This window comes from Prionailurus viverrinus, chromosome X (assembly GCF_022837055.1).
Source record: "Prionailurus viverrinus isolate Anna chromosome X, UM_Priviv_1.0, whole genome shotgun sequence".
Classification (NCBI taxonomy): Eukaryota; Metazoa; Chordata; class Mammalia; order Carnivora; family Felidae; genus Prionailurus; species Prionailurus viverrinus.
In genome coordinates this window covers 18813965-18832553 of record NC_062579.1, presented here as the reverse complement: position 1 = coordinate 18832553, position 18589 = coordinate 18813965, and the positions used below count along the sequence as shown (strand labels likewise).

The following is an 18589-nucleotide window of genomic DNA, read 5'->3' as shown; positions in this document are numbered from 1 at the left end:
TAATGCTGCTTAGCAAGTACAACTAAAGAAAATTTTTCCCAGGTTCAGGATGTGTTACTTAACTTGGGTGTGGAAGAGTCTCCCCCAGCCAGATGCGACTTAGATGTCCTAGAATGTGTCAAGGACCAACGCCTTCGCTCCCAGGGGCCTTTACATCCAAACCACCCCTATTTTCATTCATTACACCAGCACCAAAAATCTAATCCTCCCTTAGAATTGGCAAAATCACACTCCTGATAATCCAATTAAAAGGCCATTTAAATGCATTTGGACCTGGTTCCCCACCCAGTTCAGAGCAAAGACAGACAACATAGTAAGTTCTCAACATTCCACCTCAGAGTAATACCACCCTTATTAGACATTCCCTGGAGATGCTGTGCCTGAGACAATGAGATTGTGCCGTGTGTCCAACTGCCCGTGAGGAAGAACACCGGCTACCTTCCATTTCTGCCCATGAAGGAGGTTTTCCTCCGGGACACTGATGATACCAAAGTAACTCAACAGCAGCTTTGCATTCCTGGGTTTTGTCCTTCAACACCGAGAAACCATCTGTCTGGCTGGCCCCCGCTCACTCGCCCCACAGCCTCCCGTGGCCCACCAGGCAGCTTAAATTAACAGCCTGGCCCACCAAGGAACTTGTAGTTTCCTAAAGCCCCAAACTGCCTTTCCTCGGGGAATGTGTGTCTTACTGCTCTTAGCTAGACACCCTCCCCATCCCACCTCTCCCAACCCCTCCCTGCCTCTTAACCTCTTTACTCATTCTTAGTGGTCCTTTAGGTCTTAGAGGGTCTTTCACCATCCTCCATATGCGATTACTGTTCCTGGACTGTCACATTCTAAAGACAGGAGTGTTGTATTTATATCCCAGCTTCCCCATTTCTAGCACTGTGACTTTCAAAGAGCAGACGCTTAATTAGTATTTGGAAAATAAATGAGCCAGCAAGCATGAATTCTAGTGTTTCAACTTTTTATTTCTCCTACATTCTTTAATAAGCAAATCCAAGCACGCCATCTTGTATTCTTACAGAACAAGAGACTAAAATGTATACGGAAAACCAAGAACAAATGGCTTTCACTTCTATCCTCTCCATTTTTTGATCTTAGTAATTTTACTGCTAAAGTGTTTTGCATTTCCAAGGAAATGCTTGTGACAATACCATCTTTTACCGTTCTTTTTTGGTAAGCATGAAAGGTTTCCCAATGTGTTTTACTAAATAATAAAACTCCTTCCCTGAAGCCTATTAAACCGCAACAAATATGCAACCAAAATCATTAATTTAGATTTGAAAATAATGTAAACTTTCTATTAAAGAAATAACACTTGAAATAAAAAGAAAAAAAAAGAGTGAAAGAAAGAGGAAAAGAAAGGAAAAAAAATAAAGGACGCTTAAGTTTACCATATAGAACAAGAACACCAAGATGATATTCACTGTGTTCCTTCCAGACCTACCCTGGCCACTGCCATCCACTATTTAGAACGTTGACTGCTTTTTTCCACTAAGAAAACGAACTGCTTCAAACTTGAACATATGAAATACAACCTAAAAAAAAAGAAGGTGACATTCCAAGTTACCAATACACAACAGGAACACAGATGATACACACTTCTCCGGCCCCACCCTGCCCCTCCACTGTTAGAATGGTGACATACCTTTTGGACCAGCCTGAGACTTCACTTTGTGTGGGATGAGCTGGAGGCCATGGCCCTGGCACGTGCACTGGCCATGGCAGTGATACGAGCCCTGGCTGCCGCTCGGGCTCGGGCTCGCTCTTCCTCATCTCTCAAAGCCTCTTCATACCAGGCAGGGAAAGCACTGGGGACGGTATCGTGAACTTTGGCTAGAAACTCCAGGATTCTCATCTTGCTGGTCTCGGCGTGGGCTCTGGGGCCCCACAGGAACTCATAGCGCGGAGGGTCGCTGTTGGGCACCTGCCGGTACTCCAGGTACTTGAGCTGCACCAAATCTTCCGTGATGATCTTCTTTGGCTCCCCATAGATGAAGTGCTTCTTATCCGAATATACGCCCATCAGATTCAGGACTTCCCAGACCTCCTCCTCCCGGGCGCAGTTGCCTTTCATGAAGATTACCCCCAGCACGATCATCAGGATGCCGGTCTTGGGCATGTTCTCTTCTTCATGCATCGTGCCATCGACGCTGAGGTCTAGTTTGCTGAGGAGGGCGTAGCAGTGCCGGATGGGATCCACTTCCTTCACATCAATACCAAAGGCCAGCTCCATGTGCTCAGAGGCTCTCTTGAGGATCTCATTGAAATGATACTTGTACTTTTTGATGACATACTTTAGCATGTCTGCCCTCGTAACTGGCTCTTTCTTTTGATACTTCTGCAGCAGGAACTGTACCAACAACACCACCTTCTTGTTTAATGGATCTCTGCGTGAGAACTCAGTGCCCTTAGAGGATTGTTGGCTTCCCTCATCTTGGCTTTTGGCACCTTCATCTGAATTGGTGCATGAAACAGCTGCACCAGCACTGGCGGGAGAGGAGCTCCCCTTGGCTGCCTGAGGACTGCTGGATGTCGCAGCGGCAGACAAATTCTGAGCTCTATCCCCAGAGAGAGGGCAGGCAGGGGAGGGGGACTCTCCTGCTGCTATGGCTGCTGCGCCTGCTGGTGCTTCTGCAGTAGCCTCAGGGCCCTCCAGACCCTGGGTCTCACCACGGGCCTGGCGGCGTCTCTCACGGGCACGGAGCTTACTCTTCTGACCTCTAGGCATGGTGATAGCAGGTGGGAGTGCAAGCAGTTCGGCTAATGAAGAGGTCACCCTAGAATATGGAGGAAGAGATGGAGTGCATTGGTAGGGATATTCTACCTGCTCTCCGAGGTAAGCCGCCTCCGCTTACTGTTTTGTGGGTACTGTTTTAGGAACCGACAAAACACGGGCGGGCAGGACTCTGGATCTCCACTCTTCCTCGGGGGCTTGTAACCTCAGTTCTAATTCAGAATACTAAACTTGGCTCCTGACTGGTCCTTTGAAACCTCCCTCTGCGGCCCCTTCAAGGATAGTCCTCCTATCCCAACCGTTCCCAACGTGAAAGTAAGAGGGCATTAGTCCTAACAGCTTGTGCCACGAGTTGGTGGCAGTGGGGGTGGGGCATACCAGAGGAGAACGGGGCCCTCTCTGGGGCACCTAGGGTCTGAAAGGAGTGCAACCCTTCAGTTCCAACAAGTTACTCACCTCAACACCTGCCAGATCGGGGGCCTCCTCCCTCGGCCACCCGTGAGACCACACCACTCAGACGAGACCTCAAGTTCCACAGCAGCGGGGTGTAGCGGAAGTCAGGGTGAGCACTTCCGGCCACGCCCACATGGGCTCCCTAGCATAAAAGCCCGGGTAGGTTTCTGGGTTGGGGGCCTTCCCTGAGTTCTGGTGTCAAGGGAATTATGCTGAACTCAGACATGGGTCTTTCCTGACTTCTGACAGGGAGGGGCCGGGACTTCTCCCTCTGGTGAATTTAGTAAGCGCACCTCAGACCAAGCCTTTCATTTCCATCAGAAACCCCCAGTAGCAAGTAAGGCAGGAGCAGAGCCTAGCAGTTGTCACAGGGACCTTCCTAGAATGACAGCGGGGGGGGGGGGGGGGGGGGGGGCTGGTGGTGGTGTGGGGAGGAGGTAGAGGGTGGGTTGAAGGGGGGTGTGGAGGAGGTTGTGTGAGGGGAACCTCTTTGTTGTCCCTTCTTTTCTGGTAGGTTCTCCCCTCATTCCTCACTGTCATACCTTGATTCCTTGTTGGTGCTTCGATACCTCTCTTCTGCTAACTGGAGCCCAGCAGAAATCTATAAGGCAGAAATCTGTAAAGCAGAAATCTGTAAATAAGAACTGACATCTGTAGGGTATTCTGTTCACCATAAATAAGCATGGTATATTGCTCTATTTGAGACTTCTTTTACCGAAGTCTGTTAATAATTTTTTTTATATTTGCTTCCATAAAGATCATGTATATATTTCCTAGTTCTTTTTTTTTTAGGTATATTTTGGATATTGCTACTCTTTTGAATGGTATATTTTCCATTACATAACCTGTTATTTATTTTGTGTGGCTAGACTTTTTTTTTTGACGTTTATTTATTTGAGAAGGGGGGGGCAGGGTGAGGGAGAGCGAGAGAATCCCAAGTAGGCTCCACTCTTTCAGTGCACAGCCAAATGGGGGGCTCAAACCCACAAACTTTCGGATCATGACCTGAGCCAAAGTCAAGAGTTGGATGCTTAACTGACCAAGCCACCCAGGCACCCCGACTTCTGATTTTGCTGTAGTGATCTAAATCAGCTTCCTAAAGTTCCTCATACATTTAAATATTGGACAGCCAATTTCTTTGGAGTTTTTAATTAGGATATCTGATAATCTCTTTTCATAATCCATAACTTATTTTGGTATTGCTACATATGGCTGTATATTAGCTATGCAATAGAGTCTCGACTTGAACAGTAGAAATGGTACCACACCTCTCTGTCTTGTCCTGACCATACTGGGAATGTTTTAACATTTCATCCTTTACATATATGTGCTGTTGATTTTACAATATGGAAATTCCATTCTAATATGTTTGCTAAAAGTTACTAGCATGAACTAGGGTTGAATTTTTATCAAAGGCTTTTTACTTTCAGAACAGGATAAAATGCTTTCTCTTTTCTGTTAACATAGTGAATTCCAAGTCACAGGTTTTTTTCAATGTGATATGATCTTTGCATTCCTTGGACACAGACTATTTCATTTAATTTGCTGCTGCATTGGATATGCTATGAATTTATTTAGAATATGTATATGAGTGAGCTTCACTCAAGTTTCCCTCCCCCCCCCCCCCCCCCCCCACCTTGAGGCATACTCATCTAGTCTTTGTATCAAGGACAGTTAGCCTGTTAAAGTGGTTGAGTAATTTCCCATCTTCTTGTATGGCTTATAAGAGCTTACCTAATGTGGTGATTAGCTTTTCCTTCATCATTTGGTGTAATGACCTTTCAACCTGGCTGGTCATAGTACATTTTGAGAGCAAAATTTGCCCTGAAAATGTATCAGGACTACAATTTCAGGTTGTATTGCTCAATTAAAGTTTTATATTTCTTTATGGACCTATTTAGTGATTTATATTTTGCTAAAAATTGTTTCATTTTACTTGGGTTTTCAAATGTAAAGAAATGATATTTATAATAGAAATTGCCAATCACATGCAACATTACAAGGGATAAAATAACTCCATATACTTGACAGTCAGCATCAATAATGTTCAATAGTTATAATGAGAAGCTTGTTCAGATTAAGGTTTATTGATTTGTCTCTGTTGGCAAAATCACTCCTGAAGTGACAATGTGTTAATTCCATTAGGAGGCACGTAACATCTGTTGTTTCCTTTGTAGTGTTGTTGGCAGTCACTGAGGATGGTCAGTGTCATCCATTAATCCATTAGGGGCTGCTGAATTGTAATTCTTGAATTCCGTCATTTCTTCTGAGATTAGCTGAAATATATCTAAAGGTAGAACCTTCTGTTATCTTCCATTTTGTTTTCTTGAGGCAAGCCTTTATAATTGGCCCATTTTACTGCCTAGCGAGACATATATGGATAAAGAAAGCTAGATCTCTTTAATGCCAGTAAACTCTTTAGCTCAGAATTGTAATTTTTTGTCATTTTAAATAACAAAAAAATCTTGTTTGAGAACTCCATCAGTTAATAACTGGCTGAATAATTAATCGGTTAATAATTATTAATGAGTAGCACTGGAATAATCCATGTTCAGGCCCTAGTCTTTGTCACATGACATAATACTTGTGCCTACAGATAGTTTTAATTTTAGAAAACAGAAAATTTTACTGTAATTTATTCAAAGCTAGTTTTCTTTGCAGGAATATACTTTCTGTGTTCTTTCTATGTAGCTAATCTGTCAGTATGCCAGTTTACTTTTTTTTTTCTTTTTAACAACTAATAATTTATTAAAAAGGTTGATTTAATCATCTGCAATGGTGACTTCAACCTCAACTCCTGGCTGAATGCTGGTGGAAGTAATCTGTTTAACAATCTCAGAAGGACTGTGCAAATCAATGAGTCACTTGTAGATCCTCATCTGAAAAGGATCCCAAGTCTTGGAACCTTCACCGCAAGGAGTTTTTCTTGTATGAGTCTCAGAGTTTTCTTAGGCATCCAAACTGGTCCTTTTCACCATGAGATTCTTTTCCTTTGTGCCTCTGATCAAGTCAGCACATACCCTTCTCCAAAGATTTTACCAGGTTGGCTGCTTAGACTAATTCTAATTTGGTCTACCCCAGAGCTTAAATTTTGAGCTCAGGGTAAATGCCTCACTTGCCTTAACCTAGCCCCAGTGCTGGTAAGTCTTCAGTGTTTAATACTGATCCTGGCCTCACACACTAAGAGCATTAATATTTAATTATACTTTGCCTCGTTTTATTTATTTATTTATTTATTTATTTATTTATTTATTTAATTTTATTTTATTTTTTCTTTTCTTTTTTTTAATTCCCATTAGATAACATACAGTGTAGTCTTGGCTTCAGGAATAGAATCCAGTGATTCATCACTTACATACAACACCCAGTGCTCATCACAACGAGTGCCCTCCTCAATTCCCATCACCCATATTCTGCACCCCCATCAACCCTCAGTTTGGTTTCTGTATTTAAGAGTCTCTTATGGTTTACCTCCCTCTGTTTTTATTTATTTTTTCTTCCCTTCCCCGATGATCATCTGTTAAGTTTCTCAAATTCCACATTTGAATGAAACCATGTGATATCTGTGTTTCTCTGACTGACTTATTTAGGTTAGCACAATACCCTCCAGTTCCATCCACATTGTTGCAAATGGCAAGATTTCATTCTTTCATTGCTGAGTAGTATTCCATTGTATGTGTATATGTGTGGTATACACACAAACACACACACACACCACATCTTCATACATATAGATGTATATATGGGTATATATATATACATATATATACATATATATGTATATATGGGTATATATATATATATACATATATATACATATATATGTATATATGGGTATACATATATACATCTATATGTATGAAGATGTGGTGTGTGTGTGTGTTTGTGTGTATACCCATATATACATATATATGTATGAAGATGTGGTGTGTGTGTATATCACATCTTCTTAATCCATTCATCAGTTGATGGACTCTTTCCATTATTTGACTATGGTTGATAGAGCTGCTATAAACATTGGGGTGCATATGCCCCTTCAAATCAGCACTCCTGTATCCTTTGGAAAAATTCCTAGTAGTGCAATTGCTGGGTCGTAGGGTAATTCTATTTTTAATTTTTTGAGGAACCTACATACTGTTTTCCAGAGGGCTGTACAAGTTTGCATCCCCACCAACAGTGCAAGATGGTTCCCCTTTCTCCACATCCTCACCAACATCTGTTGTTGCTTGAGTTCTTAATTTTTAGCTACTCAAACTGGTGTGAGGTGGTATCTCACTGTGGTTTTGATTTGTATTTCCCTGATGGTGAGCAATGTTGAGCATCTTTTCATGTGTCTGTTTGGCATCTGGATATCTTCTTAGGAAAGTGTTCATGTCTTCTGTCCATTTTTACACTGGATTATTTGTTTTTCAGGTGCAGAGGTTGGGAAGTTCTTTATACATTATGGACACTAACCCTTTATCTGATATTTCTTTTGCAAATACTTTCTCCCATTCCGTTGGTTGCCTTTTAGTTTTGTTGACTGTTTCCTTTGCTGTGCAGAATCTTTTTATCTTGGGGAGGTCCCAATAGTTCATGTTTGCTTTTATTTCCCTTGCCTTCAGAGACATGTCCAGTAAGAAGTTGCCACGGCCAAGGTCAAAGAGGTTGCTACTTGCTTTCTCCTCTAGGATTTTGATGGTTTCCTGTCTCACATTTAGGTCTTTCATCCATTTTTAATTTATTTTTGTGTATGGTGTAGGAAAGTGGTCCAGTTTCATTCTTTTTCATGTGGCTGTCCAGTTCTCCCAGCACCATTTGCTAAAGAGACTGTCTTCTCCATTGGATACTCTTTCCTGCTGTGTTGAAGATTAGTTGGCCATACATTTGTGGGGCCATTTCTGGGTTCTCTGTTCTATTACATTGATCTAGGGTCTGGTTTTGTGCCAATACCATACTGCCTCAATGACTACAGCTTTGTAATACAGGTTAAAGTCTGGGATTGTGATGCCTCCAGCTTTGGTTTTCTTTTTCAACATTACTTTGGCTATTCGTGCTCTTTTATGGTTCCACGCAAATTTTAGGATTGTTTGTTCTATCTCTGTGAAGAATGCTGATGCTATTTTGATTGGGATTCCACTGAATGTGTCGATTTTTGGGGGGTAGTATCGACATTTTAACAATATTTGTTCTTCCAATCCATGAGCATGCAATGTTTTTCCATTCCTTTGTGTCTTCTTCAATTTCTTTCATAAGCTTTCTATAGTTTTCAGCATACAGATCTTTTACCTCTTTGGTTAGGTTTATTACTAGGTATCTTATGGTTTTTGATGCAATTGTAAATGGGATCAATTCTCTGTTATCTCTTTCTGTTGCTTCCTTATTGGTGTATAGAAATGCAACTGATTTCTGTACATTGATTTTATATCCTCTGACTTTGCTGAATTCCTGTATCAGCTCTAGCAGTTTTTTGGTGGAGTCTTCCAGATCTTCCATGTAGAGTATGATGTCATCTGTGAACAGTGAAGTTTGACTTATTCTTTTGGATTTTGGATGCCTTTTATTTCACTTTGTTTTCTGACTGCTGAGGCTAGGACTTCCAACACCATGTTAAACAACAGTGGTGAGAGTAGACATCCCTGTTGTGTTCTTGATCTCATGGGGAAAGCTCTCAGTTTTTCCCCACTGAGGATGATGTTAGCTGTGGGCTTTTCATATATGGCTTTTATGATGTTAAGGTATGTTCTGTCTAGCCTTTCTTGAGGATTTTTATTTAGAAATGATGCTGTATTTTGTCAAATGCTTTTTCTGCATCTATGGACAGGATCATATGGTTCTTATCCTTTCTTCTATTAATGTGATGTATCACACTGATTGATTTTTGAATACTAAACCATCCCTGCAGCCTAGGAATGAATTCCACTTGATCATGGTGAATAATTCTTTTAATGTACTGTTGAATTCCATTTGCTAGTATCTTGTTGAGAATTTTTTCATCCATGTTCATCATGGATTTTGGCCTGTAATTCCCCATTTTAGTGCCATCTTTGTCTGGTTTTGAAATCAAGGTACTGCTGGCTTCATGGAATGAGTCTGGAAGCTTTCCTTCTGTTTCTATTTTTTGCAACAGTTTGAGAAGAATAGGTGTTAACTCTGCTTTAAATATATGGTAGAATTCCCCTGGGAAGCCACCTGGCCCAGGACTCTTATTTATTGGGAGACTTTTGATAATGAATTCAATTTTTTTGCTGGTTATGTGACTGTTCAAATTTTGTATTTCTTCCCGCTTGAGTTTTGGTAGTGTGTGAGTGTATAGTAATTTTTCCATTTCTTCCAGATTGTCCAGTTTGTTGGCATGTAGTTTTTCATAGTAGTCTCTAATAATTGTTTGTATTTCTTTGGTGTTGGTTGTGATCTCTCCTCTTTAATTTGTGACTTTATGTATTTGGATCCTCTCTCTTTTCTTTTTGAGAAGTCTGGCTAGGGGTTCATCAATTTTGTTTATTGTTTAAAAAAACAGCTCTTAGATTCACTGATCTGTTCTACTGGTTTTCTGGATTCTATATTGTTTATTTCTGCTCTAATCTTGTTTATTTATCTTCTTCTGCTGGCTTTGGGCTTTCTTTGCTACTGCCTTTCTAGCTCCTTTAGGTGTAAAGTTAGGTTGTATATTTGAGACCTTTCTTGCTTGACATAGGGACGAATTGCAATGTATTCTCCTCTTCGGCCTGCCTTTGCTGCATCCCAAAGGATTTGGACTATCATGTTTTCATTTTTCTTTGCTTCCATATATTTTTAAATTTCTTCTTTAATTTCCTGGTTGAACCATTCATTCTTTAATAGGATGTTCTTTAAACTCCATGTATTTGGGGGCTTTCCAAGTTTTTTCTTGTGGTTGATTTCAAGTTTCTTAGTGTTGTCATCTGAAAATATGCATGGTATAATCTGAATCTTTTTATACTTGTTGACGGTTGTTTTGTAACCCATTATGTGATCCATTTTGGAGAATGTTCCATGTGTACTCGAGAAGAATGTGTATTCTGCTGCTTTAGTATGAAAAGTTCTGATTATATCTGTTAAGTCCACCTGGTCCAATATATCATTTAGAGCTGTTGTTTTCTTATGGATTTTCTGCCTGGGTGATCTGCCCATGCTGTAAGTGGAATATTAAAGTTCCCTACAATCATGGTATTATTATCTATATATTTGTTTATGTTTGTGATTAATTGATTTATACATTTGGGTGCTTTCACTTTGGAGGCATAAACATTTACAATTGTTAGCTCTTGTTTTTATTTATTATTTTTTTAACCTTCTAAAAAATGTTTATTTATTTTTGAGAGGGAGACAGAGTGGAGCAGGAGAGGGGCAGAGAGACAGGACAACATAGAATTTGAAGCAGGCTCCAGGCTCAGAACTATCAGCACAGAGCCCTACATGGGGCTCATACCCAAGAGCCCCATGTAGGGGTGGGGGGGCTATCAGATCATGACCTGAGCTAAACTTGGACACTTACCCAACTGAGCCACTCAGGTGCCCCTACAATTGTTAGCTCTTGATAGATAGACCCCTTAATTATTATATAATGCCCTTCTTCATCTTGTTACAGTCTTTGTTTTAAAATCTAGTTTGTCTGATGTAAGTATACCTACTCTGGCTTTCTTTTGCCATCCAGTAACATGATGGATGGTTCTCCACCCCCTAACTTTCAGTCTGCAGATGTCCTTGGGTCTAAAATGAGTCTCTTGTAGTCAGAATGCAGATGGATCTTGTTTGTTTATCCATTCTGGTACCCTATGTCTTTTGATTGGGGCATTTAGTCTGTTTACATTCAGAGTGATTATTGAAAGATTTGGATTTATTACCATCGTGTTATATGTAGGTTTCACATTTGTGGTGATGTCTCTGGTCCTTTGTAGTCTTTACTGCTTTCCACTCACAAAGCCCCCCTTAGAATCTCCTTCAGGGCTGGTTTAGTGGTCATAAACTCCTTTAGTTTTTGTTTGTCTGGAAAAGCCTTTATCTCTCCTTCTATTCTAAATGACAGCCTTGGTGGATAAAATATTCTTGGTTGCCTATTTTTCCTATTTAGCATATTGAATATTTCCTGCCACTCCCTTCTGGCCTGCCAAGTTTCAGTGGACAGGTATGCTACTACCCTTATGTGTCTACCCTTGTAGGTTAAGACCCGTTTGTCCCTAGCTACTTTCAGAATTCTCTCTTCACCTTTGTATTTTGCCAGTTTCACTATGATATGTCATGGTGTTGACCTATTTTTGTTGATTTTGAAGGGAGTTCTCTGTGCCTCTGGGACTTGGATGCCCGTTTCCTTCCCCACATGAGGGTAGTTCTCAGTTATAATTTGTTCAAATAAACCTTCTGACCTTTTCTCCTGTTCTTCTGGAACTCCTATGATATGGATATTGTTTCATTTTATGCAGTCACTTAGCTAATTCTCTTATGATCTAGTAATTTCCTTTCCTTCTTTTTATCAGTTTCATCATTTTCCATAATTTTATCTTCTGTTTCACCTATTCTCTCTTCTGCTTCTTCCATCCTTGCTGTCACTGTATCTGGTTTATTTTGCATCTCATTTATAGCATTTCTTAATTTATTGTGACTATTTCTTGGGTCTTTGATCTCCGTAGCAATAGATTCTCTGCTGTCTTGTATGTTTTCAAGCCCAGGTATTAGTTTTATGACTGTTGTTCTATCTTGTTCAGATATATTGTTTTATCTGTTTTGAACAATTCTTTGGCTGTCATTTCTTCTTGAATTTTCTTTTGAGGATTCTTCTATTTTGTTATTTTGGCTAGGTTTCTCTTACATGTTTTTTTTTTTAATTTTTTTTTCAACATTTATTTATTTTTGGGACAGAGAGAGACAGAGCATGAATGGGGGAGGGGCAGAGAGAGAGGGAGACACAGAATCGGAAACAGGCTCCAGGCTCCGAGCCATCAGCCCAGAGCCTGACGCGGGGCTCGAACTCACGGACCGCGAGATCGTGACCTGGCTGAAGTCGGACGCTTAACCGACTGTGCCACCCAGGCGCCCCTCTCTTACATGTTTTAATAGCTTTTATATGTCCTGCACCTGCCAGTACTACTATATTAAAAAGGGGTCATAGACTCTCCAAGGCCTGGCACTTCAGAAAGTGTTTTTGGAGTATGTTGTGTGTACTCTGTTGTGTTTTGGCCACTCTATTCCACTGGTCATTCCTCTGCAGAGCTCCTCCTTGCTTGCAGTGGTGGAGCATTTGGACTTTCAACCAGGTGTGCTTTGATTTGTTCGGTGAACCAACCATCGATCCCACCAAGCTTTCTCCCTCCACCTGTGGAGATCCTTCTGCCACTCTGCAGATTGATTTCCTGGGTGTTCCAAGTGATCTGACCTCAATACATTTGTGTTTGAGGGACCAGGGAAATCTGATCCCCCTATTTCTCTGCCATCTTAACTCCTCACCTACTTCGCCTTTAAATTCTAGGCATTATTCCATAGTCTGCCTTTGTGATCTTGAGCTATAAAATTACTCTATATGAGATTATGTTAAAAGAAATATACAGTGGAGAAGGATATTCTTTTTACTGAGTTGGTGGAATGATGAAATAAAAGTATATATAAGAAAATACTTCCTAAGTTTTACAACTGACTAGCTGTTTAGAAATATTTATTGGATTCAAACTTTGAGAAAGTCTTAAAAATCAGTATTGATCCGTCCTTTGAGATATGCAGTACCTTAGTTTTTCATTGCTGCATAACGAACTATGTCAAAGTCGGTGGCTTAAAATAACGTCCATCTATTAGGTCACAGATCTATGGGTCAATAGTGTAGGTGCAGCTCATTTGTGTTCTCTGCTCAGATCCTCACTCTCAAAGTGTCTTGGCTGGGCTGCATTCTTATCAGGAGATCTCTTGGGAAGGATCCATTTTCAAGATTCAGGTTGTTGGCAGAACCGCGTTAATCTGTCACTATAGGCTGGGGTCTCTGTTTCTTTGCCCGCTGTCAGGGACCACTCTTAGCTCGTAGAAGTCGACTGCACTCCTTGCCCATGGGTCTTGGGTATCTCTCCATTTTCAAAGCCATCAGTAGAGAATCTCCCTTATGTAGAATCCCTAGCACTTGAACCCCTTTCCCCAGGAAGAAGGAATCTTGCTCCTTTTGAGGGCTCACCTAATTAGGTTTGGTCCACCAAGAATAATCTTCCTTTCTTAAAGTCAACTGTGCCATGTAACATAACTTAATCATGGGAGTGACATCCAATTCATATTCAAAGGAAATTATATAGGAGTGTGAACTATTGGGGGTAATCATAAAATTCTGCCTGTCACACCCAGAACAATTAATGATTATAGAATTTCTGACCATAACGGTAGCTGGAACTCCCAAGTTGCATATACTGTACTAAATTTAGAACAAAAGGTTTTCAAGTCTCTAATGCTATAGTTTGTTTTGTTTTGTTTTTTTACTTTCTTTGGAACAATGGTGCCTGATGGCTGTTAGCATCCATCAGGCAACTGCTTAAATGGGATATGTGGCACAGTAGCCAAAATTGAGGCTTCTAATTCCCAAAGTGAAAGGCTGCATTCAGACACTGAACTTAAGCTGTCTGTTGTTTCATCATTAATGTCTTCATGTGTTATCAACTCAGTAGCTACCCTCTTTCTGCTTGTCATTTATTTAACAAATACGTGTAAGGCTAAGCACCATGCCAATAATGGAGTGTGCAGTAATGAATAAGCCCTCCTGTATGTCTTCAGTGCACTAAGTGCAAATCCACAAGGTTTACAACTTATTCATTCTTCACTCCATCACAGTAACTTTAAATGTAAGAAGCAATAAATTACCCTTCCATCCTACTATTCAAAGGTATAGCAGCGGTCATATAACAAAATGAGGAGTGATGCATGGAAAACTAACTGGAACAGGGACACCTGGGCTTTGATGACAGTTCACCTTCATCATGTCTCTCAACATGACCATACCCTTGTCTGTTAAGGCTTCAGAATCTATTCTGAGAGGTTGGTGGGCTAGCCTGTTTTAAGTATTTACTGTCAGTCTCTGGTGCTTACTACAAAGGGAAAATGACTTTATTCATTTATGGATTTATATGTATTTTTATTTATATGTTTATGTATTCATTTATTCATTCATGAGGAATGTGAGTGGGGGAGGGGCAGAGAGGGAAAGAGAGACTCTTAATCAGGCTCCATACCCAGTGCAGAGCCCAACTAGAAGCTCAATTTCATAACCATGATATGACCTGAGCCCAAATTAAGAGTTGGACACTTAACTGAATGAGCCACCCCAGTGCCCCAGGGAAAAGAAATTTACAATTTACAGAAAGTACATAAGTACTATAGAAGGAATTTCAAAGTGAAATGCCATTAATTCACGTGGAAAGGAGTAATTTACCAAAGAAATAACATCATCATCACCATCATCATCACCATCATCATCACCATCATCATCATCATCATCATCATCATCATCACCACCATCAAAGTTCTGACCAGGTAGTTGCTAAAATGTTCCTTGGCTGATAATGGGAAAATTATAGGGACTTAAGGAGGAAAAAAAAAGGATGCCTACCAAAGATTTAAGTTCAGCTCATTTAAACACTAAGAGCCTGTATATTTTATCTTTAGAAGAAGGATTATTGGAAATATCTTTTTGAAATTAAGGAAAACAAGAATGCCTGCCAAGCAAAGATAAAAGTTTGGTTATTTGGTTATTCTGGTTGTATGTCAAAAGAGTGTATTTTTACCTGCAAAGAAAATACTGTTTGAAAGTTCTGAATGGATACCAGGGTATCTGGAGCATTTAAAATCAGATGGGTTAAGAGGTTGGGGTTTGTTTTTCATTTGTTTTCTTTGTATTTTCACTCTTAGCGGCATGTTGGAACTAAGGCTCTCAGTGCATGCACATACACTCAGGGGTCAGGGAAGAAGAGATGGAAAAACAAATGACCAACTACCACAAGACAAATGAGATGTGTTCTAAGAAAGAAGTGGTTGTGACTGGAAAAATGTAAATAGCTTAGTTTCCCAGACTGCTTTTTAGATCTAAGGTGTCACTGAGTTATGGGATGGGGTACATAGGTGTCCCCACCCATTCTCTAAAGCATCTGTCTACTATTGAGTCACAGAGATATGAGGGGAAAGTGTAGGGAAGCAAGACAAATATTTTTATTCCAACATTTATTTATTTTGGGGACAGAGAGAGACAGAGCATGAACGGGGGAGGGGCAGAGAGAGAGGGAGACACAGAATTGGAAACAGGCTCCAGGCTCTGAGCCATCAGCCCAGAGCCCGACGCGGGGCTCGAACTCACGGACCGCGAGATCGTGACCTGGCTGAAGTCGGACGCTTAACCGACTGCGCCACCCAGGCGCCCCAAGACAAATATTTTTAAATGAAAGTAATCAGAACTACTTATTTACTGAGGAACCTCGACATGCAAGGAAGTGTGCTCTGTGCATCATCATACATAGCCTGTGGTGTTGGTTTTAGTAATAAGATTATACAGGCGAAGACAGGGAAGCTTGCAAGATAAAAAAAAAAAAACAAACCTTTCATTTGTGTATTTAGTTCCTGTTTACTATAGTGAGGAACTTGACCAAAGTCATAAAAAGAGCAAAGGTTTAGAATGAATGAGAGACAGAGAGGGTTGTCAAAAGAGTTCCTTTTCTGGTCAGAAGAGGCAAAAACTCCTTGATAGTGGATAAGCTACCTTCTTCAGTTTCGTGTGCTGTATGTAATCAACCTTATCCAATAATTTTCTCTTTTTACCTTTTATTTTGTTTTCTCTTTGTAACATCCAAAATTCTGATAATCAAAATGAGGGTTAAAAAAGTGGTCTCAACTCTAAAGTAGGCTTACAGTCGTTATAAGAAAACAATTAATGTGATATTTATTATAAGGGCATTTTTCATGACAGGACTACCTTGAACATGCAGTTGAAAAGACCCTTAGGAAATATGCTTTTAGCTTAGCTCTCTTATTTAGGAGAAACTATGTTGTTTTTATCAGGTAATTAGTTGCTTTTTTACTCAAATCAGAAGTGGAATCTCAAAGTCAGATTTATGCATTCTTATAGCAAATGAAGATGATCTGATTCTATGCACTTTGAATACCAACCAGACTTCATATATTTCATCCCTACTTTAATATTTTCTGAATATAAAATATCACAATCCTTATGTCAACAGTTATTTATTGTAAAGAATTAGGCTATGGGTTGTGCTGGGAGCTGAAAATGATGAACAAAATATGGGCAGACTTTGCCTTCATGAAGCTTATCATTTAGTGGCAGAGACAAGTATAAATCCAGTAGAGAGAGAGAGAGAGAGGCATTACAAACTGTTCAAGGTTATGAAGGTAAAGGACAGGGAGATAAAAATAGTAAGATATTATGTGATTCAAGAAGTTTGGGAAGCCTGTCCTGAAGAATTAGTATTTTGTCTAGGAAAAGGATAAATGTGAGTTAGAATAACAAAAGTGGAGTAAGTTTTGAAGACTGTTCCATAAGGGACCTGCCTGTTCAAGGGTCTGATTGAAGAATAAGCTTGCTGCACTCATAACAGACTGGAAGAAGACCACTTTGGTTTGAGTGTGGAAATCAAAGGCAAGAGTAGTAAGGAGTCTAGGTTTTTTGTCAGGTGACAATAAAACCATTGAAGGTATTAAAGCGGGGGCATGACCTGATCAGATATGCTTTTTCTAAAGATCTATGTGGCTGCAATGTAGAAAACAGATTAACAGAAACAAGACAAAAACAAAACAAACCAAATAAACAAAAACATGTAGGAAGGGGCACCTGGGTGGCTCACTCACTTAAGCCTCTGACTCCTGACTTCGGTTCAGGTCATGATCTCATGGTTCATGAGTTCGAGCCCCATTGTCAGGCACCTGCTGACAGCCTGGAGGCTGCTTGGGATTCATTCTCATTCATATTCTCTCTCTCTCTCTCTCTCTCTCTCTCTCTCTCCCTCCCTCCCTCCCTCCCTCCCTCCCTCTCAAATAAACTTTAAATAAACATGTAGGAGAAAGAATTCTGGATACTTGTACAGTATTGGAAGATTGTGACACTGGAGATGGAGAACCGTGCCTAGATGAGAAGGCCACATATGAACAGAATTTGCAGGACTTACGTGCCAGTTTTCAGATGGATGGTATAGGAGAAAACGGTGTCAAAAATGCCTGCTTCTATCCCTGGCATGTGCACGTGTGTGCACACTTGCGTCACCTGCTGAGATTGGGGATTCTACCAGTGTACAATTTACCAAAACTTGGAATAAGAATGTATGTAATTTCAAAGTATGAATTTGAGTTCAATTTTAAAAAGGTTCTGTTTGAAGCACCTTTGGTATATATTCAAGGCAAGATATCAGGTAAGCAGAAATATTTGAAGTTCAATGTTAGAGGAGAGGTCTGGCCTTGAGATGCACATCTGAAGTCACGAGCAGGTATTTGAAAATGGAAGCAATGAACATGAATGAGAAGGAAAAGAGTACAGGGTGAGATAAGAAATATGAAGGCAAGCCAGTGTTTAAAGAATGGGTAGAGAAGTTTACCCATTAGAGAAGACTTAGAGTATCTAGAAAAGAATTTAAGCACCCATAATTCTATATAATATACATAAAAATTGTTACCATTTTGGTACCGGAGCTTACCCTTCCTATGAATACCCAATAAACATTTTTACTCTTAATTAGCAGGGATAGTAAGTTCTCATTTGGTGGTAATGAATACATTAATTCACTCAGAATATTGTGAAACTACAAGCATAATAAAGTAATGAATAAATACATTCTGTGAAGAGTTTAACTTATATACCCAGTACCTCTAGTTAAGGTATCTAGAGAATTGGGTGAAATTAAGTTCTATGGTGTATGTGCTTCAGAAAAACCTCACTGTCACATTTGAAAAACAGCACAAAGCAGATGTTCTGTTAATGGTAGCACTGTGTTGCTGCGTGAAGGACAGCACATTTAATGCACATTACGGTGGCAAAGTAGAACAACTCAATACTGGCTTCTCCTACAATGAGCCATTTGTGTTCCGATTAAAATGAGTATCAACTGGTTTGTTCTAATTTGATTTCAACTTGAACAGCTTTTAAAAATGTCAGTGTCCATAAGCATAATGTATTTTTTAAATGCACCTAAAATTCATTCAAAAGAAAATGGCTATGTACATTGTACTTACATGTAAATGCAAAATTGATGGCAAAGCATAATGTGATTAATGTGTAATATTTGGTATTTGCATTAGGGAGGTCCTTTTCTATTTTCAGTGGTACATGGTTTATGGGCACTGTTGCAATCCTATTATGTATAATGTAAGAGACCAGGCTCAGCATTAGGATGAGTATGATATTTAAAAATTTATTTTCAGGCAGCCTGGGTGGCTCAGTCG

The 18589-nt window shown here is 40.0% G+C and overlaps 1 protein-coding gene across 2 annotated transcripts in view; it reads right to left on the bottom strand.

Annotated features, from left to right (window-relative positions):
• Positions 1 to 980: 980 nt before the first annotated feature.
• Positions 981 to 18589, bottom strand: part of LOC125157369 (melanoma-associated antigen B18-like) — a 141825-nt gene continuing 124216 nt past the window's right edge. The window contains exons 2-4 of one of the 2 annotated variants that reach the window (XM_047844010.1): positions 3736 to 3809; positions 1652 to 2783; positions 981 to 1541 (exon numbers count right to left, since the gene is read on the bottom strand). In XM_047844010.1, coding sequence (XP_047699966.1) covers positions 1673 to 2734 — 1062 coding nt within the window. In that variant the 5' untranslated portion in view covers positions 2735 to 2783; positions 3736 to 3809 and the 3' untranslated portion in view covers positions 981 to 1541; positions 1652 to 1672. Of the gene's footprint in view, positions 1542 to 1651; positions 2784 to 3196; positions 3323 to 3735; positions 3810 to 18589 lie in introns of those variants that run through there. The other variant, XM_047844011.1, reaches the window with a different exon arrangement.